We start from the raw sequence: 27516 nt of genomic DNA on the forward strand, positions 1-27516 counted from the left end.
CCCCCCACCCCCATCCCCGTTCCTCCGACTGACCAGCAGCTGGGCCAGTCCAGACCCTCCCTGGAGCTAATGGTCGAGCACTGGTTGAAATCGGCCAGGCTTGAAGCCTCAGCCGCGATACGCTCGAGAAGATACAGTTCACAAAGGAGTTCATGATGCTCATGGCGCTTGGAGGAGAGGCTGGTGTTGGGGTGAACCTGCTTCATCATTTTGTAGGTGTAGATGAATAACTCTTCTTCCTTGACCTTCTCCACCTCCTGCTGCCCTTTGATGCGACTTTACTCAGGGTTTTCTCGGGTGCTGGTTTCTTCTCCTCAGGCACCGTCACATTCACTTTCACTCACAAACCTTGTTGGATTTTCTGATTGAGTGCCCCCACTGGTGTCTTGCCGGAGATCGGCTATGTCTGCATGGACTGTGTATTGAACCTGGCTCCTCAATGGATAAACTCAGTAGGCCATTCAAAGGAGTCCCTCCCCTTCTGGGTTTTCCTTTTATCCATCCTGCATACTAGTTTGTTGTCTTGGTAACCCACTGAGAAGTGTAATCTTACAGGAATATAGGGGGAAAAATTCAGTTGTTTGCGCCTCCCGTTAGCGCCTTAAGAGTGCGCCAATTGGGGCGCAAAGCAACTAGAGGCCGGGCGCGGCGATGTTTGTGCCGCTCGCGAAATTAACTAGACATTTTGTGGCGGCGCTAAACACTCCCGCCACGATCTCCTGTGTCGGCAGATTATGACGTCAGTCGAGTGCGCAATGCCCCATTAGTGCCCCGGACCGGATATTGAGTGGCGCCCCCTGCCTTACCGCCTGCCGCTAGCAACGACAGGTTGAGGGGAGCGTTATGCTGTCAGAAAGGGACTAGGGGAGCGCTATTTAAAGGCGACCGCTTCCTGCCTTTTTTAGTCGGTGACATTTTTGCACCACGCATTCTGAGAGAGAGAGAGAGAGAGAGAGAGACTTCTGGCGAGATTCTACACTGTGTGAAGGAGTTTTGAGTACCGAGCAGCACATTGCAGGTTTATTTTGATTTGCCCTTCCTTGCTTCGCCATCGCTCTGAGGTAACGCCTCGCTCCTCGGCCTTTGTGCCTTAAGATAGGTGTGAAGCACCTGATTTAGCGCTCCAATCACCTCCAGGGGCGATAAAAGCCAAGTTTGCTGTCGGAGGCAATAATTAGCGCCAGGCGCTAAACTTTGCGCACAGCTGATAATGGCGCCCCAAATGGGGTGATACCAAATTTTCCCCCCATAATGTTTTACCTATTCTGTGACGTAAAGTTTTTCAACCATTGGATCTTTCGAATTATATGCTCTAGTAAGGCAAAGTTGTAACAAATCTGCATAAAAACAGAGCCAGTCAGTGACATGACCTGGATTATCTCTAGGCCTTGGGGAGATTGTATCGCTTTTACCAGCTGAATCCTTATGTACAACACCGGTTACTCCCACTGCCATCTCCATCCTTCTGTGACTCACAGGACATTGTGCAGACCTTGCTGAGTCTGCCTCTGTTAATCAGTCTGAATGCAGACAGTGGCAACGACAACAACTTGCACTGACATCGCAGTTTTGACGTAGGAAAAATGCCCCATAGCGCTTTCACAGTTTGTTTTTAAACTGACAGCGAGCCAAAGGAGGAGCTATTCAGAAGGGGGTTGACCAAACGCTTGGTCAAGGAGACAGAAACACCTTCACAAATACTATAGTATGGTTTTTAGCTGCTTTAACATTGCTCTTGCGTCATGCTGGAGCCACTTGCCTCCTTGACACACGGACCTTGCAATTGTTGACAGCACCAAGTAAGTTTACCGGTCTCGTCAAGGCCAGCAGCTTTGAGGTTTACTGGGTTTTTCCAGTTGCAGGGCCTCCATGAATCCTTCAAGTTTATCGATAGTGTCGTTGCCAGCGGTGTCTTCTTCTTCTTAGGCACTCCCTCGGAACCGAGGCTGACTTGCTTCCACATTAAAAATGAGTTCTCAGGTGACTGATGAGTCCAATGCGGGACCGACAGTCTCTGTCACAGGTGGGGCAGACGGTGCTTGAAGGGGCGGGTGGGTGGGGTGCTTGGGTTGATGTGCGCTCCTTGCGCTGCCTGCGCTTGGCTTCCGCTTGCTCCCGGCGAAGAGACTCGAGGTATTCGGCGCCTTCCCGGATGCTTCTCCTCCACTTTGTGCGGTCTTGGGCCAGGGATTCCCAGGTGTTAGTGGGGATGCTACACTTTTTCAAGGAGGCTTTGAGGGTGTCCTTGAAGCGTTTTCTCTGCCCACCTGGGGCTCTCTTGCTGTGCTGGAGCTCCGAGTAGAGCGCTTGTTTTGGGAGTCTCGTATCGGGCATGCGGACAATGTGGCCCGTCCATCGGAGCTGATCGAGCGTGGTCAAAGCTTCGATGCTGGGGATGTTGGCCTGAGCAAGAACACTGACGTTGTTGCGCCTATCCTGCCAATGGATTTGCAGGATCTTGCGGAGGCAGCATTGGTGGTACCTCTCCAGTGCTTTGAGGTGCCTGCTGTACATGGTCCATGTCTCTGAGGCATACAGCAGAGCGGGTATCACTGCTGCCCTGTAGACCATGAGCTTAGTGCCGGGTTTGAGGTCCTGGTCTTCAAACACTTTCTTCCTCAGGCGACCGAAGGCTGCACTGGCACACTGAAGGCGGTGTTGGACTTCGTCGTCGACGTCTGCCTTTGTTGACAGTAGGCTCCCGAGGTATGGAAAGTGGTCCACGTTGTCCAAGGCCTTGTCGTGGATTTTGATAATCGGAGGGCAGTACAGTATGGCGGGGGCAGGTTGGTAGAGGATCTTTGTCTTACGGATGTTTAGTGTAAGGCCCATGCTCTCGTACGCTTCGGTGAAGGTGTTGGCAATGGTTTGGTGTTTGACCTCTGAGTGAGTGCAAACACAAGCGTCGTCTGCATACTGTAATTTGACGACAGAGGATGGGACGACCTTGGATCTGGACAGGAGGCGATGGAGGTTGAACAGTTTCCCGTTTGCTCTCTAAATTAGCTCCACTCCAGTGGGGAGCTTACTGAGGGTGAGATGGAGCATTGCAGCAAGGAAGATCGAGAAGAGCGTTGGTGCAATGACACAGCCTTGCTTGACCCCGGTTCATACGTGAATTGGGTCTGTGATGGAACCGTTGGTCAGGATCACGGCTTGCATGTCATCGTGAAGCAGGCGGAGGATGGTGACAAACTTTTGAGGGCAGCCGAATTTGAGGGGCATTCTCCATAATCCCTCATGGTTGACAGTGTCGAAGGCCTTTGTGAGATCAAATAAGGCCATGTACAGCGGTTGGTGCTGTTCCCTGCATTCCTCTTGTAATTGACGTGCAGTGAAGATCATGTCCATTGTACCCCTTAGTGGGCGGAATCCGCATTGCGACTCTGGGAGGAGCTCTTCGGCCACTGGGAGAAGGCGATTGAGGAGGATTCTTGTGATGACTTTCCCTGTGGCAGACAGCAGGGAAACTCCTCTGTAATTACCGCAATCGGACTTGTCACCTTTCTTGAAGATGGTCACAATTACGGCGTCTCTGCGATCCCCTGGCATGCTCTCCTCCTTCCAGATAAGAGAAATGAGTTCATGAATTCGCGCCAGTAGTGCTTCTCCGCCATGCTTTAGTGCCTCGGCGGGGATTCCAAAAAAAAAATCTGCTCCTGAGGCCTTGTTGTTCTTCAGTTGTCGGATGGCATTTTCAACCTCATGCTGGGCTGGGGTTGTGCTGAGATGGTGGCAGGTAGCATGCTGTGGGATGGAGTTGAGGAGACTTGTGTCGAAGACAGAGTCGTGGTTAAGGAGATACCCAAGCAACGAGTCAAAGCCTTCAGTGTGGAAGGGGGAGGAGGGAAACATGACAAGTGAAATAAATCAATTAAAGGAATAGAAACATAGAAGATAGGAGCAGGAGTAGGCCTTTTGGCCCCTCGAGCCTGCTCCGCCATTTAATGAGATCCTGGCTGATCATCCAAACTCAGTACCTTGTCATTGCTTTCTCCCCATATCCCTTGATCCCTTTAGCCTTAAGAAATATATCTAACTCCTTCTTGAATATATTTAATGAATTGGCCTCAACTGCCTTTTGTGGTAGAGAATTCCACAGGTTCACCACTCTCTGGGTGAAGAAATTCCTCCTCATCTCTGTCCTAAATGGCTTACCCCTTATCTTTAGACTGTGACCCCTGGTTCTGGACTCCCCGCCATCGGGAACATCCTTCCTGCATCTAGTCTGTCTAGTCCTGCTAGAATTTTATAAGTTTCAATGAGATCCCCTCTCATTCTTCTAAACTCCAGCCCAATTGACCCAATCTCTCCTCATACGTCATTCCTGCCATCCCAGGTATCAGTCTGGTGAATCTTCGCTGCACTCCCTCCATGGCAAGAACATCCTTCCTCAGATAAGGTGAGCAAAACTGCACACAATACTCAAGGTGTGGTCTCACCAAGGCCCTGTACAACTGCAGCAAGACATCCTTGCTCCTGTACTTGAATCCTCTCGCTATGAAGGCCAACACACCATTTGCCTTCTTAACCGCCTGCTTACCTTCAGCGACTGGTGCACAAGGTCTCATTGCACTTCCCCTTCTTCCAATCTATTGCCATTCAGATAATAATCTGTCTTCCTGTTTTTGCCACCAAAGTGGATAACCTCACATTTATCCACATTATACTGCATCTGCCATGCATCTGCCCAATCACCCAACCTGTCCAAATCATACTGGAGTTTCTCGGCATCCTCCTCACAGCACACACGCCCACCCAGTTTTGTGTCATCTGCAAACTTGGAGATATTACATCTAGTTCCCTCGTCTAGATCATTAATATATATTGTGAATAGCTGGGGTCCTAGCACCGATCCCTGAGGTACCCCACTAATCACTGCCTGCCACTCGTAAAGACCCGTTTATTCCAACTCTTAGCTTCCTGTCTGCCAACCAGTTCTCTATCCAAGACAGTACCTTATCCCCAATCCCATGTGCTTTAACTTTGCACGCTAATCTCTTATGCCGGACCTTATCGAAAGCCTTTTGAAAGTCCAAATACACCACATCCACTGGTTCTCCCTTATCTATTCTATCAGTTACATCCTCAAAAAATTCCAGTAGTTTAGTCAAGCATGATTTACCTTTTGTAAATCCATGTTGACTTTGTCCGATCCTGTCACTGTTTTCCAAATGTTAAACCATTTTGAACAGGTTTATAATACATTAGGAACCAATTTGCCTGAAGAAGAAGCTTTGAAATCGTAACACATACTTGTTGCTTTAAAACAAAAATACTGCAGCAGCTCGAAATCTGAAATTAAAACAGAAAATGCTGGAAACACTCAGCAGGTCAGGCAGCGTCTGTGGAGGGAGAGAAACAGAGTTAACGTTTCAGGTCGATGCCCTTTCGTCAGAACTGGAAAAAGTTAGAGATGTAACAGGTTTTAAGCAAGTGCAGGGGCAGGGAAAGGGGGGAGGGGAGGAAAGAACAAAAGGGGAGGGTTGTGATTGTTTGAAAGGCAGGAGAGATTAAATAACAAAAAGGGATGATGGGGTGAGGCAAAAGGAGATGGTAATGGGACAAGTAAAGAAACAAAAAATGGGTTTAGAAGAGGTGTAAATGGGAATGGCAGAATCATCAGCAATAGCTGGCCTTGTGAAAAAATGGGGGCAGAGGTTATGATCTGAAACTGTTGAACTCAATGTTGAGTCCGGAAGACTGTAAAGTGCCTAATAGAAAGATGAGGTGCTGTTCCTCGAGCTTAGGTTGAGCTTCATTAGAACTGTGTAGGAGGCCGAGGACAGAGAGGAAAGAATGGGAGTGGTCTGGAGAATTAAAATGACAAGTGACTGGAAGCTGAGGGTCATGCTTGTGGACTGAATGAAGGTGTTCTGCAAAGCGGTCACCCATACTTGTGTTTGGTCTCCCCTGTGAGCGGCGAATACAGTATACTAAATTGAAAGAAGGACAAATAAATTGCTGTTTCACCTGGAAGGAGTGTTTGGGGCCCTGGATAGTGGGAAGGGAGGAGGTAAAAGGGCATGTGTTGCATCTTCTGCGCTTGCACGGGAAGGTGCCATGGGAAGGGGAGTGGGTGTTGAGGGTATAGAGAAGTGGACCAGGGTGTTGCGGAGGGAACAGTCCCTTTGGAATGCTGAAAGGGGGAGGGGAAGATGTGTTTGGTAGTGGAATTACGCTGGAGGTAGCAGAAATGGTGGCGGGTGATCTGTTGAATGTGGAGGGCTGGTGGAGTGGAAGGTGAGGCCAAGAGGAACCCTATCATGGTTCTGGCAGGGAGGGGAAGGGGTGAGAGCAGAAGTGCGGGAAATGGAACAGACACAGTCAAGGGCCCTGTCAACCACGGAGGAGGGGAATCTTCGGTTGAGGAAAAAGGAAGACATATCAGAAGCACTGGTATGGAAGGTGGCATCATTGGAACAGATGCAACGGAGACAGAGAAACTGGGAGAATAGAATAGAGTCCTTGTTGCTTTGATCTCCGGGTTGATTGCTAGAGTCACCCACAATGGCATGAATTTATTGCATTGATAAAAATTGGGAGTGGTTTGTTTGGCCTGCATCAAAGGCTGGAAGTTTTGTAGAAGGTTTAGACTCCATTAAATGTAAGTGCTTAGTATGTATAGAATTATTTCTTTGAGATGACTATGAGCCAAAACCACAATTTCAGTTAATAGATCATTTTCTTTAGTCTAATCCCTCCACTATAATTGCTGCATAATTGGTTGCAAGGAATTGTGTGAGAGAAATCCCTGCTGGTTTTCGCTCCCCTTTTTGTTGTTCTTGGGGTGTTGGCGGCGCTGGCAAAGCCACAATTGTTGCCTATCCCTAGTTGCCTTGAGAAGGCGGTGGTGGGCTTTCTCCTTAAACCGCTGTAATCCTTATAGTGATGGTGCTCCCATCATGGTAAGATCACTGTAGGGCTTTACCATGGAAGAGTCACTGTTGTAATTGTTTATTTGTGGGTTTTTTTTCATTTGAGGTAATGTGAATGTCAATCAAATCAGTACAAACTGAGATTCCATTCACCTCGATATGGTGTTGTCATCATCGAGGTAATGACTGTGTCTATTGTGTTTGTGATGAGAACAGCTGATGCATAACATTTAGAGACTCATCTCTAATTGTTGCCATTGTTAAACCTGAATCAGCAAGCAGCAAAATCAGTTCAAGGTTGAATAAGTTTCAGTCACTTGGCTGTAGGAACAACTTGGTGCTAACGTATGTATCATCTACATCTGTTTTCTCTCATCTTGCCCATTTTCTCCTCTTGTCTTCCCTCGTCTCCAGAAGACCTTGGGGGGAGAAATTGGGTGGAGCCGCAAACGGGGCGCCAAGCTCGCCTGGGCGCCGGAATTAGCGCAGTGATCGGAGCAGTTGCGACCGCCGGAAATTCAGCTTGAACGCCCCAAGAGGGACACGAGGCGAGGCTCGAGGCGCTCCGCGTCCCTCTTAGGGCGCTGAAACTGAATATCGCAGCGCAACGTGCCGCAGCGCCACACGCTGCGGCACGGCGCGCTGCGGTACTGCAGGCCTTCCTCTCATTCTTAAGGGGGAGGGGCCTGCACCAGCGCGATCGGAGATCGCGAGTGCTGGCAAAAGAGCCCGGCACCGAGGAGAAGTGCTGGGCTCTCGGAAAACAGCTGGCACTGCTGCGGGGGGAGATCAGGAGGCCGGGGACGGAGGTGCTGGTAGGCGGCCGCCGAAAAAAATGGCTGCCCCGCACCTTCACCTTAATTTGCGCCACTGCCGCCACAGGTAGGCCCCGTGAACCGGGCGCGATTTGCGAACGGCGCTACAGAGACGGGCGCTACTGAATATCGAGATCGGGGCGGTAGCGGGGCGCTGCGCACACCGATGACGTCATCGGTGGCGGCGCAGCGCAACAGGCTAACGCCGCCATTAGTGCCCCAGCTAAATATCGCGGGAGGCGTGGCCAGTGGCGCTAAAGCCACTGAGTGCCCTCTTTAGGCGCTAACTGGTGGCGCAGCCCACCGAATTTCTAGGCCCTTGTCTCTTTGCTGGGCAAAGGTACTGCAAGGTGATGGTTGCTCTCTTGTGCTCTGCCGAAGTGGCCAGGATTCATTGGTGAGGAGGGGACACCACAGCCGAGCCCGACACTGGCCTCACCCATACTCATACACTTCCTGCAAGGGTGCCTGGCTGACCTAACTCTGCCCAAATGTAGCCCCCCTTCAACCCAAAATCAGTCAACTCAGCATTAACGAGGGAATCCAACCTGGGCCTTGACCTGTGTGGCTCAACAGCACATTGGGCAGCTAATTTATTAATTGAGTCATTAGGAGAGACACGACTTATATTTTAACCTATGTTTATGCACGGTGAATTTAGGGGTGCGACTCTCCCATATCCCGAGAACTCATTTTTTTTCCCAAACTGAGCAACTGGGGAGAAGTGTGTGTAGAGAATTATAGATCTCAAACAATGTCTCTTTATTTAAGAATCCCAACAAATTAACTAAATCAATCATTATTGTGGAAAGGATTGGAAGCAACATGCCTGCAACATCTGAAGCGTTACTGATCCCTATAACCTTCCTTGTGCTTAGAACAGTAATTTCACTGCCACTGGGCAAACTTCCACACCCACGACGCAACTCCATAAATAATCTCCCAGTTCTGTCTCTGCCAACATGGCTCAGATTTCCTGTATAAACTTACAAGAGTTACACGTTGTGGCTGGATAACTGCCCATTCATTGAAACACTGACCTCTTGTCCTCAATTAACACCCTTTCTATTTAGAATCTGGGTTACTGTTAATTTAAAAATGCATCGCACATAATTGGAATATATAAACACTCACTTGCTTGAAATTAATGTTGAAACCTAATGCAGGAATTAATCTTCTTGGCAAGAGAGCTGCACACTAGCTATGTTTATAGGACAAAGGAAGGCCATTTGCCACATTGTGTCTGTGCCGCCTTTTTGCTACAGCAATCTAAAACTAATGCCACTGCTAAGCTGTCGCTCCAAAGCCCTGCATTTTCCGCTACTTCAAATGTTTTCTCTTTAAAGATGCAACGATCTCCACCTCACCCACACCGAGGCAAAGCAGTCCATGCTCCAACACTGCTCTGCATAAAGAAATTTCTCCTAACCCTTTCCTCACTGTCTTAGTGACAATTTGAAATCGTCACTGAGTCCCAACCAGAGGAAATAGCCTGTCACTTTCATTCTCTGCTCCACTCCTACTCTGACCTCACCGTCCTCGGCCTCCTACATTGTTCCAATGAAGCTCAACGCAAGCTCGAGGAACAGCACCTTATCTTTCTATTAGGCACTTTACAGCTTTCTGGACTCAACATTGAGTTCAACAATAAAAACAGAATATGCTGGAAATACTCAGCAGGTCAGGCAGCATCTGTGCAGAGAGAAACAGAGTTAACGGCCCAGTAATTCCTCTCTGAACGCGTGAGTACGGTTGGGGTACTCACGCGTCTGGCCGGAGGAAATGCCCGTGTTCAGCATGCACAGCGCATGCGGGGAAAACCGGCATTTCCAGTCCTCTGAACGAAGGGGTTCAGAGGCACAGCGCGTGCGACTGCACAGGCAGCGCGTGCGCAGTGAAATTCCTTTTTTTTTCCAGAGTTGCCCGAGTGTAAAGGCCTCCGGTTTTTACGCGTGGAAAAACCAGACGTAAGTACTTAGTTTTACAGGTAAGTGGGCTTTTAGTACAATTTAGAATTTTTTTTTCCCACAGGTTTGTTATTTTTAAAGAATTTACAGTAAGGTAAGTTTAGTTTTAGCCCCGATTTTTTAAAAGTTTATTTTTTTCAAAAATTTGATTAATTGTTTAAAATAGTTTTTTTAAAGTTATTCATAGTTAATTTAATTATTGGGATGCTTTTTAAAATTTTATTTAAAGTTTAAGTAGTGTTTTGGGGTGCAGTACTTTTCATGAGTTTGACAGTCTTTACTATCAAACTTATGAATGAAGTTTCCCCTCCCCTGATTGGCTGAACAGTGCTCACCTGATCCCAGCCAACACATCGCACTAACGACGCCGCTGGGTCAGGTTAGCACAGCGCGCCGGGATCAGAACCGGGCCACTGACAGGAAATCCACTGCGGGCCAGATTTCAGATGTCGGCGCGCAGGGTGAGCGCACATCGGGGGCTTGCACGCGCGGCAAGCCCCCAACAGGAATTACTGGGCCATTGTTTCAGATCGATATCCCTTCTCTCTTCGCAGATGCTGCCTGACCTGCTGAGTATTTCCAACATTTTTTGTTTTTATTTCAGATTTCCAGCATCCGCAGTATTTTGTTTTTGTATTGAGTGCAACAATTTCAGATCATAACCCCTGCTCCCATTTTTTCGGATGGCAGCTGTTGATGATTCTGCTATTCCCATTTACACCTCTTCCAGACCCACCTTTTGTTTCTTTACTTGTCCCACTACCATCTCCTTTTGCTTTGTACTATCAACCCTTTTGTCTTTTAATCTCTCCTGCCTTCCACCCTATCACAGACCTTCCCTTTTGTTCTTTCCTCCCCTCCCCCCTCTCCCTGCCTCTGCACTTGCTTAAAACCTTGTTACATCTCTAACTTTTCCAGTTCTGATGAAAGGTCATCGGCCTGAAACATTAACCCAGCTTCTCTCTCCACCTGCTGAGCATTCCCAGCATTTTCTGCTTTTAGTTCAGATTTCGAACTGCCACAATATTTTGCTTTTGTGTTGTAGAGGAAATAGTCTGTCCTTATTTCCTCTAAAACCATTCATAATTTTAAAAATCTCTATTAAATCTCCTCTTAGCCTTCTCTACTCCACTGGAAATAGCCCCAGTATCTCAAGTCCCTGGTTCATTCATATTATAATTTTTCACTTCTGGCATAATGACTATAATAGGACATGACAAACATTGACCACGTCCTTCCCCAGATATGAATGTTCCTCCCTCCGCTTGCATTTTCTCCTTTTTTTTAATCTCAGTCCCCCAACACCTCAAATTTAAAATACTCATTAATAAATAGACATTCTTATTATGAACACAGCTAGCTTTTGCTAGTTACTTTATTGAGCACATGTGGAGTTGTACAGCATCTTGTAGAGGCTTCCATCTTGACTGCTGCCTTGTGGGTAGCCTAGCCTCATGGGTAATGTAGTCTTAATATAATATATAGCTGGGTAGTGTAGTCTTATACATACAGCTATATACAGCTCTACGGCTCCACCTAGTGTCCACTATAGAATGACATGCTATTGATCACTACACTCACCTTTGTGTTTACATCACTTCATGGCCTCACCCCTCCCCACCTGTGTAACCACCTCCCCTCCACATACTCTCCTCTAACTCCAGCCTCCTGTGCATCCCTCCTTTTCCTCCTCGTCAGCTGTGGTTCAGTGGATAGCCTCTGAGTCAGAAGGTCGTGGGTTCAAGTCCCACTCCAGAGATGTGAGCACAAAAATCCAGGCTGACACTCCCAGTGCAGTACTGAGGGAGTGCTGCACTGTCGGAGGTGCCGTCTTTTGGATGAGACGTTAAACCGAGGCCCCATCTGCTCACTCAAGTGGCCATAAAAGATCCCATGGCACTGTTTCAAAAAATTGCTGGGGAGTTATCCCCAGTGTTCTGGCAATATTTATCCCTCAATCAACATAACAAAAACAGATTAGCTGGTCATTATCACATTGCAGTTTGTGGGAGCTTGCTGTGAGCAGATTGACTACCGCGTTGCCTACATTTACAACAGTGACTACACTTCAAAAGTACTTCATTGGCTGTAAGGCGCTTTGGGACATCCAGTGGTCATGAAAGATGCTATATAAATGCAAGTCTTTCTTTCTTCGCCCCACTATCAGTAGTCATGCCTTCAGCTGCCTACGTCCTATGCTCTGTAACTGCTCCCTAAACCTGTCTGCCTCACTCGCCTTAAAACCGTCTCTCAGACCAAGCTTTTGGCACTCCCCCACCTTATGTCTCCTTCTTTGAATTGCCGTCCATTTTTTCAGTACGCCTCTGTGAAAAACTTTGCAATCACAAAATGATGCAGCACAGGAGGCCATTCGACCCATTGTGCATGAGCCTGCTTTTTGAATGAGCAGTTAATCCCACTCCCCTGCCCTTTCCCCAGAGCCCTGCAAAGTTCCCCCATGCAATGATTTTTACGTGTTAAAGGTGCTACATACTTCTAAATTGCTGTTGTCGTTGTTAACACCTCTCTCCTCGATCAAGACTCATACATGAATTTCACTACCTTTTTGGAGGGAGCAGAAGAGGTTTACAGGGATGATACCAGAATGTGAGACGAGAAAAACTGCAGCACTTTTCATTAGAACAAAGAAAGGTAAGAGGGGAACGTGTTCAAAATAATGAAGGTTTTGATAAAGTAACTCAGGAAAAACAATTGTGAGTTGCCAATGGAGGGCATACATTTACCATTGTCTTAAAAGAACAAAGGGAGAGATTAGGAGAAATGTTTTCAGAGGGTTATTTAGAATGAAATTCCCTTCCAGAAATAACGGTGGTGGGAGCAGAATAGCTTTTAAATGAGAAGTGGACATAAATTTGAAAAAGATAATTAAAAAGGGTGTGGGAAACGGACAGCTCTTCAGAGAGTCAGCAATGGGCCAACTTGTGTCGTGTAAAATTCAGACTTTACGTGTAAAATAATCCACATGAATGCAGAATTGATCCGCTCCTACATGCGTGAATATAAAAAGAGAACCCGCTTGTACACAGAGATATTTATTTTTTTAAACGTTGCAATGGAAAACTGGTAACTCAGTGAGTGAGCAATCTGTCGAAAAAAGCAGACAAGCACCAAAGTGCCCATGATCTGCTCTTGTACACATTTTAACGTCATGCATTACTTCGGAGAAGCCATGCATGAAACAACAAAGATTTAGCAATAAAAAGAACTGAATGGGACAGCGAAAGCACAATGAGCAACCTCTGGCCCCAGCCCCACTGTGCTGTCGTGCAGACATATGCTGTTGGTGCTGGCGTACGTGCACGTCCGCACCTGCGAGCAATGTTACGCGATGACGTATGCTGCAGACCACACCCCCTCCGGCGGCCATTTTGAGGCGGCTGTCAATATTTAGAAGCGCGATCGCCGCGCTCGCCTCAGTTTGCGCTCGTCCTGTCCTTCGAGTCAGACTGTGTCTTGCGCTTGGTAGAAAAATACCCTTTTAATTCCGTCAAGGAAGAACAAAAAAAAAAGTTTTAATCGATTTTAACCTCAAGTTTGAGGAGGAAGATTTTTTTTATCTTAAAATAATTTGACGGCAGAATTATTTTCTGCCCGCCCCGGTAGAGGCGCTAATAACGCTCATTTCCGGCTGGTTTCCCCGAATTTCTCAGTAGTTTTGATTTATAAAAAGTAAAATTTATCTCCTACATCCGCCGCCGCCGCCGCCGTAGTTTCTAGGACTCGATTCGTGACTCCTTAGATGGCCAGCTTCCCAGAATTTGTCAACGAGAATGAAATAGGTAAGGCAGTGGGTGGAGGGGGCGGGTAGGCCTGGCCCGGGGCGGGGTGGGGTGCGAGCGACAGTCGCTGGTTGGAGCCGGGCGGGAGAGAGGGCTGGTCACTGGCCGGGGCGTGCTCTCCGCCACCCTGGCAGGGGGGACTGCAGCCACATTACCGTCTGATCGGTTGCATTCTTTTCGTTGCTTTGTTGCTTTTTTTTTCATTAACATTTTAGGAAAAAAAGCTTTTTGTTTTCTCAAGGGCTTAATATTTTTGCAAATTAAATTCTGCACCACAATGATCTTTATTTTCTTTTTATTGGGCAAAGTTAATAGTTTTGCAAATTAAATATTGCACCAAGACGATCTCTTTTTTAATTGGGAAAACTTTCAAGGTTTTTCTTTTTGCGGGGAAAAAAACACCATGATTTCTTTGTGTTGGATCATGGTGTTTAGATCAGCTAAAGTGGAGCTGGATTTTTTTTTAATAAACTGCAGTTATGGATGTTTGCGCGAGTATATATCTTTTCATAAGATCATCTCTGCGCTGTTTATTATTAAATGCCCGAGTCGTCGTGTCTGCACAGTTTTTTTTGTCCTCCGTATTCTGGCAGACGCATTTCTCCACGAGATAAAATATAATCTAGCATATTGAATCTCAACATGCTGGCTTCTTTGTGCTCAGAGTCGCAGCTATTTTGATTTCTGCACATGTGTTTTGGGTAATGGGGAAATGAAAGGTTTTGACTTCCGAAAGCGGCTCTTGAATGTAGAAATGTGGTGATCACATTTTGGGTTGAACGATGCCTCTGCTGCTGGCTTCTTTGTGTTCAGAGTTGCAGCTATTTTGAATTAACATTCTAAACCCGTGTAGCTTAACTTTTTTACTGTTTATGCTCTTTAAACAAAGTGCCAATATGCTGATTTTTAAATTTTAGCAAACAGTATCGTTTGTCCAACTGTTCGAAGTGAAACTGTTTAGTACAAAAGATTGCTGCTAAATGTTTTTTTTTGGTGGAAACGCCAGTTTCAAGATTTTTTTAATGTAAATTTGGCAGGCGGTGGAAGCGGAGACGATCAATGATTGATTTCAAAAGGAAATTGGATAGGCACTTGAGGGAAATAAACTTGCAGGGCTGTGGGGATAGAGCGGGGGAATGGGACTGACTGGATTGCTCTACAGAGAGCCGGCACAGACTCGATGGGCCGAATGGCCTCCTTTTTGCCGTTATGACTCTGTCATGGCTTAATGCTGTGCTGATGTGGTTGGACTTGCATTGCTGTTGAGCTGCCAGGGTTTGACGCAAGATTTTTGCGCAACCAGTGGCAAATGTAAGGTAAACTCACCAGGTTTAGTTCAGACTTATTACTGAGTTTTCTTTGGCCATGGTTTATCTGCCCCCAGTTCATGTGTTCTGGAAGCACGATTTATCTTTTCCCTTTGTCCCACCACTGGTGGCTGTGCCTTCAGTTGCCTAGGTGCCACTCTCTGGCATTCCCACCCCAGACCTCTCTGTCTTTCTTTCTCGTCTTTTAATTCTGCATCTTTGACAAATCCTTTGTTCATGCACCTTAATTGCCCCTTGGCTCAGCATCCCAATGTCTTTATGAAACGGTGTAGAAAAATGTCTACATTAAAAGCAATATAAATTCATGTAGTTATGTTGGTGGTGACAGGGCATCACTTGCATCCTGTCTGCGCACTGCCCAAACTGTCAAGATGCGGCTGTGCAATCACTGGAGTTTGATTTCTTGCTGGAGATGGTCTGTACAATTTGGGCATAAATGCAGGTGGGGGGTGTAAAGTCTGCGCCTCAATAATACACGGACTTCGGGAGAACAGTTTAACAGGTACTTTACTGAACAAGAGGCAGCTTGAAACTGAAACTACAGAAGCCTGCTAGGGCCTTTTATTACAGGGGTGGTCACTGCCGGTACTGCAGTCTGAGACCAGTTATTCCCTTAAAGGTACATACACAACAATTCCTCCCCTTTTAGATAAACAGTACATAACATTCATTTAACAACTAAATAATAACTAATTACAATTACAATTTTCTCAGTAATATATACATCAACTGAAATAGTCATTTATAAGTTCAGTCTTTGAGGAGGCTTCCTGATCCGGACTGGATAGCGCCTTTCTCGAGTATCCTGTTCTGGCGGTGGAGTCAATTCTGGCTCATTGTCATTGGTTGGTTCGTCAGCTTCCAATACCCCTGCTTCTGTGGTAGACGCAATCTGTACTTCGGGCTCATTACCAGGTGCACATGCTTGTGGTACAGGTTTGGCTTGTTCCTGTGACTCTAGAATCTGGTCAGCATGGCGTCTCACGATGCTCTCTCCAACGTCCACTGTGTACATTAGTGGTCCCTGCTGTGTGCATATCGTGCCTGGCTGCCATTTTTCTGTTCGGTAGTCGCGGGCCAAGACTGGTTGCCCTATCTTGAAGCTCCTGGTTGGCTTCTCATTTATGTGCTGGAACTGCTTATCCTCAACATCTCGTCTTATGTTTGGTTTGAGCAAATCCAAGCGACATCTTAGTCTCCGGTTGAAAAACAGTACGGCTGGAGTTTGGTTGGTTACTGCATGTGTCGCATTCCGGTAAGCAAACAGGAAGTTATCCACCTTGTGTTGCAGTGGTATGTCGTCATTATACATTGCCTTTATGGCCTTTTTAAAGGTCTGAACAAACCTCTCAGCCTCCATTTGTGGCTGGATGATATGGGGCAGATGTGTAATGTTTCACCCCATTATTCTTCAGGAACCTCCGGAAATCCTCAGACACAAACTGTGGGCCATTGTCGGAACAGATCTGTTCTGGCAACCCATTCCTGGCAAAGATGGTCCTTAGGACTGCAATAGTTTTCTCCGTGGTTGTGGAGGATATTTTAATGACCTCTGGCCATTTCGAATGGGCGTCCACAGCGATTAGAAACATTGAGTCCATAAATGGACCAGCGAAATCAATGTGTACCCGTTGCCATGGAGATGAGGGCCACTCACATGGATGTAGTGGGGCCTGTGGTGGAGCGTTTTGGACCTTCTGGCATCCTGTGCATCTCTTGGTCATATCCTCGATTTCTTTATCGATTCCCGGCCACCCCACAAACGCCCTGGCTAGGCTCTTCATTTTTACCCCTCCCAGATGACCCTCGTGAAGCTCATTGAGTACTCTATCTCTCAACTTGGGTGGAATTACCACTCGGGATCCACACCAAGGTTCCCCGGCACACTGACAGCTGTTCCCTCCTTGGCGAGAATGCTGGCAACAGTGAGTCGCCATATGCTGGCCATCCCTTCACCGTCAAATCATAGACCCGAGAGAGTGTCGGGTCATTTCGGGTTTCCTTCTCAATACTTGCGTTTGTAACAGGCAAACATTCAACTATGGTCGCATGGAATATCTCCACCGGGTCCACTGCAGGTGCTTCTTCCGCCATAGGCAACGGTAGGCGCGACAGCCCATCAGCGTTTCCATGTTGTTTCGTACCTTTGTACTCTATGTCATACTGATGTGCCCCTAGAAAAAGTGACCATCTTTGCAGCCGTTGCGCCGTCATCACCGGAACGCCCTTCTTTGGGTTAAAAATTGAGACCAGGGGTTGATGATCAATCAGTAGGGTGAATTTCTGCCCGTGCAGATAGTGATTGAACTTCTTCACCCCCCCACACCAGGCTGAGGGCCTCCCTGTCAATCTGGGCGTAGTTGCGCTCAGCTGAGGTTAGCGAGTGCAATGCAAAGGCTATTGGCCTCTCTGAACCGTCACGGAATTTGTATGACAGCACCGCTCCAATGCCGTAAGGTGACGCATCACATGCCAACCGAATCGGTAGTGTTGGGTTGTAGTGGGCCAATACTTCTTTTGAAGTAATTTGGCATTTACATTCCTGAAAGGCACGCTTACACTCATCACTCCATTTCCATGTTACACCAGTTTGAAGGAGGGCGTTCAGTGGGTGCAGAATTGTAGATAAATTCGGCAAGAACTCATGGTAGTAATTCACCAACCCGAGGAACGACCTCAGTTGTGACACATTTTCTGGTGCTGGAGCCTTGACTACAGCCTCAATCTTGTCCGGCAACTTATGCAACCCTTCCTCATCAATCATGTGGCCACAATACGAGATTTGTCTCCTGAAGAACTCGCATTTGGGACGGTTGGCTCGTAGCCCATATTCCTGCAATCTCGTGAGCACCTGTTCCAGGTTGGCAAGGTGTGCATTGTCATTTTCGCCCGTAACCAGGATGTCGTCCAAATAACACTGGGTCCCCGGGATCCCTTGCAGGACTTGTTCCATTGCCCTCTGCCACATAGCCGGGGCCGATGCTACCCCAAATACCAGTCGATTGTACTGGTAAAGGCCTTTGTGAGTGTTTATCATGAGGTATTTCCTAGATGCTTCTTCCACCTCCATTTGCAGATACGCTTGAGCCAGGTCAATCTTTGTAAAATGTTTCCCTCCAGATAGTGAGGCGAAAATATCTTCTATCTGCGGAAGCGGATACTGTACTGTGTGCAGGACTGGGTTCACAGTCACCTTGAAGTCCCCACAGATGCGAACCTTCCTTGGCTCCCCAGGCGTGCTGCTCAATGCTTTCTTCATTACAGGAACGATGGGTGTGGCCCACTCGCTCCAGTCCACCTTAGACAGCACCCCCGAACGCTCCAGACTCTCCAGATCAGCTTCCACAGCTGGGCGTATCGCGTATGGCACCGGTCTGGCCTTGAAAAATTTTGGGGTTGCGTTATCCTCAATCTTTATGGTTGCCTTTGCTCCTTTTAGAGTCCCAAGTCCTTGTTGGAACACCTCTTCCGCGTCAGATAGAATTTGTGACAGGCGTCCAGGTGCGACGTCGTCATCTTTTTTGTCAGTCACAGTTAGTGCCAGAATGGAATGCCAATCCAATTGTAGTCTTCGGATCCATTCACGTCCCAATAATGGTGGTCCTCCATCTCGTAGTATATACATGTATAGTTTCTGTGTTTCCTTTCCGTTATATTCAACTGGCACCCTTATTTTTCCTCTGGGGTAGACCTTTTGCCCCGTGTATGTCTTCAATACAATGGACGTGTCCTTTAAGGGTATGTGTGAGAATAGCCACTCATAGTCTCGTCGATTCATGACAGTTAGGGCTGATCCTGTGTCCAATTCCATCTTCACTGGGGACCCTGCTATCATGAGGGTGACCCAAATGGTTCGGTGATCTTCTTTTGCGATCACGTTGTGTAACTTTAAACAACTTAGTCGCCTGCTCCCGGAGTCCTTATCACTCTCCTGATCTTCTGAACTACTATCTGTCAGTTTCTTTACTTTCCTGTACTGTTCCTTAGTAGTTCTTGTCGTGTTGGTCTTCTTTCCCGACCTGCAGACTCTTGCTATATGTCCCATTTTCCCGCATTGCCTGCATATTTTGTCTTTAAACCAGCAGTCCTTCTGCTCATGGGTTGTTCTGCCGCAGCGATAGCACTTTTCGGCTCCATACGCCATTTTGTTAGCGCTGTATTCTTGTGGTTTCTGTTGTTTTTCCGCAGCTCCCTGTGCTGCTGCTTCGTAGGATACTGCCACGCTGAAAGCCTGTTCTAGTGTCAGGTCCTTTTCCGAAAGTAGTCGTTTCTGGGTTCCTTCACTCTGGAGCCCGCAGACAAACTTATCCCGTAAGGTGTCTGCCAGTCCTGCTCCGAACTGGCAGTGCTTCGATAACTTGCGTAGTTCCGTAAGATAGTCAGCATTGCTCTCATCTTTGTGCTGGTTTCTTTTATGGAACTTGAATCTTTCTGCTATCAGCAGTGGTGTAGGGCTTAGATGTTCCTGTAAGATATGAACAATCTCCTCAAAACTTTTCTCCATTGGTTTAGCTGGGGTAATTAAATTCCGCAATAGGCCGTACGTACTCGCACCCATCAGATTTAATAATACCGACGCCCTCTTTTCATCAGCCACCTCATTTGCCTTGCAGTACACTTCAATTCTTTCCACATACGTGGTCCAGTCTTCTACCTCGTTGTCGAAAGCAGTGATACTGCCACTTTAAGGCATCTTGGGCGATTTAAAATGGCGCCTCCCGTGCTTTTGCTTCTTCCCCAATGGAATAAAATGGCGCCTCCCGCGCTTTTGCTTCTTCCCCAACGGGATAAAATGGCGCCTCCCGCGCTTTTGCTTCTTCCCCTTACTGCCACGCTGCTCCTAGCGTTCTACGGGGTAATGGCGGCGACCCGCAGCTTCGGCGTGTTTCGCTTTCCTTCCCCCCCCCCCCCCCCCCCGTTTAGTTTCTCTCCGCTGTCCTGTTCTCAAGCACCGACCGCGCCCTGTGCGCTCCACCCTCTCTTTTCTTGGCGACGCTGCGCGGCCCAATTTGTAGAGCCGCTCGATCGAGCTTGAGCCCGCCGCAGTCCGGAAGGGTCAGCGCGCTACCTGCTACCAGCACGATTCACTGGAACCACAGTCTCTCCCGCAATTCTCCAAACACCGATGGATTCTTTGGGCGGTTGCCCTCGGTCGACGCCCGTTGCTCAGACTACGACCTTCCAGGACCTTCCTTTCAGGCGAGATCCCCGTGAGATGATGCCACACTGCAGGGGAGTTCGAACTTAGTCGTCGCCACTGTAAAGTCCGCGCTTCAATAATACACTGACTTCGGGAGAACAGTTTAACAGGTACTTTACTGAACAAGAGGCAGCTTGAAACTGAAACTACAGAAGCCTGCTAGGGCCTTTTATACAGGGGTGGTCACTGCCGGTACTGCAGTCTAAGACCAGTTATTCCCTTAAAGGTACATACACAACAGGGGGTGGCACATTAGGGTAGTTCACATGGGACTTAGGCAGCTGCTTTTAGATGTCTTGTTTCCTTACAGTTAATTATGAGGCTCCGTCTGCCCCCCCCAGATGAACGTGCAAGATCCCATGGCACTATTTTTTTAAGAACAGGGGAGTTCTCCCCAGCGTCCTAACCAATGTTAATCTCTCAACCAACATCACTAATTATAAATAACAACAGGAAATGCTGGGAACACTCAGCAGGTCAGGCAGCATCCGTGGAGAGAGAAACCGTTAACGTTTCAGGTCTGCGACTCTTCACAGACCTGAAACGTTAACTCTGTTTCTCTCCATGAATGCTGCTGAGTGTTTCTAGCATCTGTTGTTATTTCAGATTTCCAGCATCTGCAGTATTTTGCTATTCTATCCCTAACTATGATCTCACTAATGTTTGTGGAGTTTTCTATATGCAAATTGACTGCCACGTTTCCTACATTACAAATGCGTAAGTGTGTGTATATAGTACGTGAATTAACTAGTTGGGGCATGGAAATTAGAGGGGAAAAAGGGAGTCAACCTGAGCTGCTATTGTATGCTGAGGCCAGCAAAATGACTTCATTAGAACTGCTTTAGAGACAGTTGAGAGCTGAATTAGCATAGTTGGAATATTTGGTGTGAATCGTGGGTGCTTTCTGAATGGTCTGTTTCTTGCTAGGGAAGGTTCAATGGGCAGCTCTCGTACCTGACCCAGGTGGTCATTCAATGAGTCAAGACAGTATGTGTGGTTAAGCTATTTGAGGCATATAAGCCAAGCACAGTCATGTCTGCCTGTTGTATGTCTGAGCTGCAGTTGACTGATCAAACCTGAGAACTGCCTACTGTTGAACTGTCTCTTGAGGGTTCCCAAATTCTGGGCTTCTGATAATTCAGCTACAGGAAACTCTCTTTTAACCGGCACCTAAATAACCGGAAATCTCTGTTAACCGGCAAAATTCAGGAGTAGGTTCAGGTAAGTTTTACTTCATATTAGTGGCAGTTCCTGGATCTGTGGCTGTGTAACGGGTTCGTGCACTTGTTGCTAAGCAACAGGGACGCTTGGTCTGTGGCCGGAGTTCCTGCACATGTTGCTAAGCAACAGGGAAGCCTGGATTTGTTGCTGTGTCCGGAGCTCTCGTACCTTTAAACTATACCTATCTGTAATCCGGACTTTTTGATAAACCGGCACCACGCCGGTCCCGTTGGTGCCGGATAAAAAAGAGTTTCCTGTACTTTGAATTAGTGTTGAGGATCATCTTGTGGGAGGAGAGGAGGAGGTAGGTGGGATAAATCCATAAAGGATAATTTTTGTAAGAACATAAGAAATAGGAGCAGGAGTAGGCCATTCAGCCCCTCGAGCCTGCTCCGCCATTCAATAAGATCATGGCAGATCTTCTACCTCAACTCCACTTTCCTGCACTATCCCCATGTCCCTTGATTCCAAAAGTATCCAAAAATCTATCCATCTCTGTCTTGAATATACTCAATGACTGAGCCTCCACAGCCCTCTGGGGTAGAGAATTCCAAAGATTCACCACCCTCTGAGTGAAGAAATTTCTCCTCATCTCAGTCCTAAATGGCTGACCCCTTATTCTGAGATTGTGCCCCCTGGTTCTAGACTCCCCAGCCAGGGGAAACAAGTTCTCAGCATCTACCCTGTCAAGCCCTGTAAGAATTTTGTATGTTTCAATGAGATCACCTTTCATTCTTCAGAGAATATAGGCCCTATAAGGAGAGTGACATGAACCAAAGTTAGATTTGCTTAATACCGTCTTTTGTATGTAAAACAAATTAAATTTCTTCTATCTGATGTGTTTGTTTGGGCAGAGAACTGATCCTATACTCAAATTTTGTGTGTCCTGTAAGAGTCGCATTTACTTGCTGTCGTGCTTCAGGCATCATATTTTGTTTGGCTCCAGGCATCATATTTTGTTTGGCTCAAATTTAAATAACAGCAAATCAGATTTGTAGTACAGATAGACTATCCTTTATCCGAAAACCTCGGGACCAGCCGTGTTTCGGTTTTCGGAAAATTTCGGATTTCGGAAGGTATTTTATAAGACTGGGAAATTTGGCGGGGGCGGGGGGGTCCGCGGGGGGTCGTCGGTGGGGGTCGGGGTCGTGCGCCACTCTGGTCATGTCGTGCGCACGACTTACGCTGAACGAAAAAACCTTCGGTTTTTCGAGGGTTCCGGTTTTCGGAAGTTCGGATAAAAGGTAGTCTACCTGTAGTAGGGAATGTAGGAATCCAAAGCTAGAAATGTTAGTGGCCCCAATTTTTGTTGTTGTTGTTGGTTACCTGACTTGTAAAACATTGTATCCTCACGCCTGCTGTGAGCAATGTCTTGGGAGCGTTGCTATACATGCAGTTGAATTGCATACAGCTGTAAAGTTGGATGAACAATTTATGTCAAACAATAAAAGGTAATGCATCATGGCTTTTTAAGTTGCCTTTTACAGGTTGTTAAAAACCTGTTCTTTGGTCTAGATTTAACAGACCTCTTCTTCCGCGCCCTTCAACAGGAATGTAGTCATTGCTGTTTGTCTTGTTTTTCACATCATTAAATGAGCAGTCTTTTGGAACAAAGCATATACAATGTTATAAATTAGGTCTTGGATTACCCCATAACCCTCCAAACTCAAGCAATACAAACCCAAGTTTTTGTGTCCTCGTAATTTAACCCTTTAAACCCGGGTATCGTGGAGAATTGTGTTGTACCTGAGGTTCGGTGCCCAAAACATAAGTAGCAGGAGTAGGCCATACGGCCCCTCAGGCCTGCTCCGCCATTCAATAGGATCATGGCTGATCCGAACCTAGACTCACGTCCACTTCCCTGCCCGCTCCCCGTAACCCCTATTCCCTTATCTGCTAGGAAACTGTCTATCTCCGTTTTAAATTTATTTAATGTCGCAGCTTCCACAGCTCTGAGGTAGCAAATTCCATAGATTTACCACCCTCTGAGTGAAGAAGTTTCTCCTCATCTCAGTTTTGAAAGGGCAGCCCCTTATTCTAAGATTATGCCCCCTAGTTCTAGTCTCACCCATCAGTGGAAACATCCTCACCGCATCCACCCGATCAAGCCCCCTCACAATCTTATATGTTTCGATAAGATCGCCCCTCATTCTTCTGAACTCCAATGAGTAGAGGCCCAACCTACTCAACCTTTCCTCATAAGTCAACCCCCTCATCTCCAGAATCAACCGAGTGAACCTTCTCTGAACTGCCTCGAGAGCAAGTATATCTTAAATATGGAAACCAAAACTGTACGCAGTATTCCAGGTGTGGCCTCACCAATACCCTGTATAACTGAAGCAAGACTTCCCTGCTTTTATACTCCATCCCCCTTGCAATAAAAGCCAAGATTCCATTGGCCTTCCTGATCACCTGCTGTACCTGCATACTAACCTTCTGTGTTTCATGCACCAGGACTCCCAGATCCCTTTGTACTGTAGCACTTTGCAGTTTCTTTCCATTTAGATAATAACTTGCTCTTTGATTTTTTTCTGCCAAAGTGCATAACCTCTCACTTTCCAACATTATATTCCATCTGCCAAATCTCTGCCCACTCACTTAGCCTGTCTATGTCCTTTTGCAGGTTATTTATGTCCTCCTCACTCACTGCTTTCCCTCCCATCTTTGTATCGTCGGCAAACTTGGATACGTTGCACTCGGTCCCTTCCTCCAAATCGTTAATATAGATTGTAAAGAGTTGGGGTCCCAGCACTGACCCCTGCGGAACACCACTAGTTACTGATTGCCAACCCGAGAATGAACCATTTATCCCAACTCTCTGTTTTCTGTTCGATAGCCAACCTTCCACCCATGCCAGTATATTACCCCCAATCCCGTGATTTTTTATCTTGTGCAGTAATCTTTTGCAGTAATCTTTTATTGTTATCTGGATGGAATCGGACCAAAGCTCTGCACAACTGAAGCACCACTTCCTCACTTGTATTCCAACCCCCCTTGAGATAATGGCCAACATTCCAGTAGCCTTTTGGATTACTTTTAGTGATTTGATCCTCTACAGTTACTATTCTCTCACCATTAACAAAATATTCTGATTTGTCTTTGATCCGAAGTGCATGATCTCATACTTGCCTAAATTAAACTTCATCTGCCACAGTTTTGCCCACTCATAGTCTATGTCCTTTTCTAACGCCCTGCTACCATCTACACAGCTTACTGTGCCTCCTAATTTAGTGTCAGGATCTTCCATTCAGATTTGTGACATTTTCAGTTTATTAGTGTAAACGTTTAGAATCATTCTACAATATTGTAAAACAAATCATTGTGGATCAGACAAAGTTTAGTGAATGTTGTTTCAGAGTAAGTGCAGCACAATGACCTCTGGTGTCTAATGTTAAAAAAAAAGTCGACCTCTTTTCCACAGCACCGAGTCATTTAAATGAAGGCTTCAATCATGTGTGTGTCTCAGATGCAAATAAAGTAAGAAAAGGCTTCAGTCCATGACTAGAAAGTTTCCTTGAGTTTTCATTCTGCAGTGCGTGCCAGCCATGTTCGTTGTTGGTGCCGCACATAACTTTTTGCTTCATCAACTTGGAGACAGACTACTCTCGTGAATGGAGCTGGCTGCTTGGAAGGAAGCTGCAAAAAGTTTTACTGTTGCCAACAGTACCAATGTGACCCTGATGTCATGTGAATACAATGAAACCTCCAGACCTAGTCATTGGCTCCTCGAGGTATTTTTGACCTTGTGATGGTTTGCAACAGTCTTAACAAACTAGCAACAAAATGTAACCATGGTGCAGCATCTCCCGTTGTATCCAAAATGAGTTTGGGTGGTGTGAACAATTAACAGTAACTTACAAGCAACAACAAAAAATTGTTTGAGCAGTGAATCAGATGGTTTGATATCTGCAGTGCAAGGAACTTGAACTGTGAACCATGGCAGTGTTTGTTTTAAGTTATTTCTACACTTGGGAGTGTGACATCAGTGCTTTGGTTCCATGCATGTATAGTGCTAAAATTGGCTCCTTGCTTTGATTTTGCTGTCTGGGCAAGTGCCAGTTTTAGCTGTGTTGATGCGTGGAGTCAGTATGTGGGTGGCACCCACCTGTGATTTGAACTGCACAAGTGCCTACACTTATTGGGGCCTGGTGCTTGAATTTGAATTACTAAGATTTCAGTAAAATAGAACATTAAGTGTAACATTTTGATATTTATTAGTAGATCTCCTGCAGTGTTGCTTAAATTGAGTCAGGATATGCTAAAGCGTTGCCTGAAGTGTGACAGGAAGTATGACTTGGTGGGAGTGATGAGAGTCTTGTCGTAATTATGTCTACTTCAACTGTAGAAAAACATCCAATGTTGCCAAGTGAAAGAGTATTCTAGAGTTGTAACTAATGGCGGGGGGGGGGCATGGATGCGCAAGGAAGAAGGGAAGTATATAACTTTGGAAGCAATTTGAAATTATAAATTGAGCATTAAAAAAAAAACAAGTTTCTGAAAGTTCATTGTTAATACATGAAGATTAGCGATGAGGAAGTTTGCTAGTCTTGGCAGGTTATGGGACGGTCGAGGAGGCTATCACGGTTTGTGTGTGTAATTGCTGTAGGGTCTTGATCATGAACGGAGGGGGTGGTTTGGTTGTACAAGTTTTGGGGGCTGTTGCATTGTGGCATCACTTGTCAATGTTACAATTGACACTTGTTGGCTAGTGTGCACAACTGTTCAGGTTTCTTTCTGAATTGATAGGGACATATGGAATATAGATAGATAAGGGGTAAGCCATTTAGGACAGAGATGAGGAGGAATTTCTTCACCCAGAGAGTGGTGAACCTGTGGAATTCTCTGCCACACAGGGCAGTTGAGGCCAATTCATTAAATATATTCAAGAAGGAGTTAGATATATTTCTTACGGCTGAAGGGATCAAGGGATATGGGGAGAAAGCAGGGACAGGGTGCTGAATTTGGATGATCAGCCATGATCTCATTAAATGGCGGAGCAGGCTCGAGGGGCCGAATGGCCGACTCCTGCTCCTATCTTCTATGGAATGTCATTCTGGCCAAGTTTGGATATGTATGTGACTTAAAACGTGACTTGCATTGTATGTTCTGGACCAAGTACAAATTGGAGAAAATCTCCCATGGTGCGTGTAGTTCAACTTTACGGACACTAGTTATATGCCCAAATACTGATGTACCTACTAGCTGAGGACGTCATGACTCTAGGAAATTATTAGTCAGTGTGTAAGAAGTATTTAGCTTGGCTTGGCTGCTGTAAAATGTCGTTAATGTTTTGATTCCAGATACCAATTCCATATGACTTTACAAGCGATGGCCAAATATTTATAATGGCTGCCGGATTTTCTTTTTGTCAACTTTTCTTCTTTTCTCTGCTGCAGTATGCTCCACAGGAGCCATTTGCTCTCCAATGCTTCTCCAAGTGGTCATTATTTATGTTATTCTGGGCAGGGTGTGGGCAGCATCACAGCAGAGTCTCTTATCCGCGTCTGATGTCCACATATATGCACTTTTCAGCAGGAGTCACCGAGGAACATAAGAAGTAGGAGTAGGCCATACGGCCCCTCGGGCCTGCTCCGCCATTCAATAGGATCATGGCTGATCCGAATCTAGACTCGCATCCACTTCCCTGCCCTTTCCCCGTAACCCCTAATTCCCTTAACTGCTAAGAAACTGTCTATCTCTGTTTTAAATTTAGGAACTTGACTTATTCCCCCCACATGTCCCCAACCCTGGGAATGAAGCTCCAAACCTTTTTTACGGTTAGAATCTCTCCCATTTCTGTTAACTTTCCACTCCAGGCCTCTTTCTGTGACCCTAAACTGCTGGAAGATAGTGGTGAGCCCGAACCTGTACATGCTCTTTTTGCTCTGATCTTCCCCACCTCACTGTAGAGAAGCGAACGGCTTCTGCTTAGTTATGAGTGAGTGTGTGCTGAATAAAACAGTCCATTTTACTGAGTTAAGTCTGTGGTTTAATATTCCATTGTCTTTATTTTCTGCAGCACAGGCCCGGCAAATTGCTGATCTTTGGACACCTGCTGCACCATTTGAACAGAAGTCTGGCCGTGAAACATGGACTGTTGCTTTTGCACCTGATGGCTCGTATTTTGCGTGGTCTCAAGGTCATCGTATAGTAAAGTTGGTTCCTTGGTCTCTGCAGCAAAATAAGTGAGTACTCCTTCAGAAGATGATTCCTTAAGTGTTTTTTAATTTATTAAAAAAAAATCAATTTCCTATCGAGACTTGATAAGTTGAAGTTTTTCTTCTTCAAGCATGTGGCTTTCAAAAGA

The 27516-nt window shown here is 46.4% G+C and overlaps 1 protein-coding gene across 2 annotated transcripts in view; it reads left to right on the forward strand.

Moving 5' to 3' along the window:
- Window positions 1-12238: 12238 nt before the first annotated feature.
- Window positions 12239-27516, forward strand: part of wsb1 (WD repeat and SOCS box containing 1) — a 32370-nt gene continuing 17092 nt past the window's right edge. Inside the window, exons 1-2 of one of the 2 annotated variants that reach the window (XM_085964810.1) lie at window positions 12239-12312; window positions 27229-27394. In XM_085964810.1, coding sequence (XP_085820936.1) covers window positions 12255-12312; window positions 27229-27394 — 224 coding nt within the window. In that variant the 5' untranslated portion in view covers window positions 12239-12254. Of the gene's footprint in view, window positions 12313-13096; window positions 13461-27228; window positions 27395-27516 lie in introns of those variants that run through there. The other variant, XM_085964811.1, reaches the window with a different exon arrangement.

This window comes from Somniosus microcephalus, chromosome 22 (genome assembly GCF_052327205.1).
Source record: "Somniosus microcephalus isolate GS21.2 chromosome 22, FLI_Smic_1.0, whole genome shotgun sequence".
Taxonomy (NCBI): domain Eukaryota; kingdom Metazoa; phylum Chordata; class Chondrichthyes; order Squaliformes; family Somniosidae; genus Somniosus; species Somniosus microcephalus.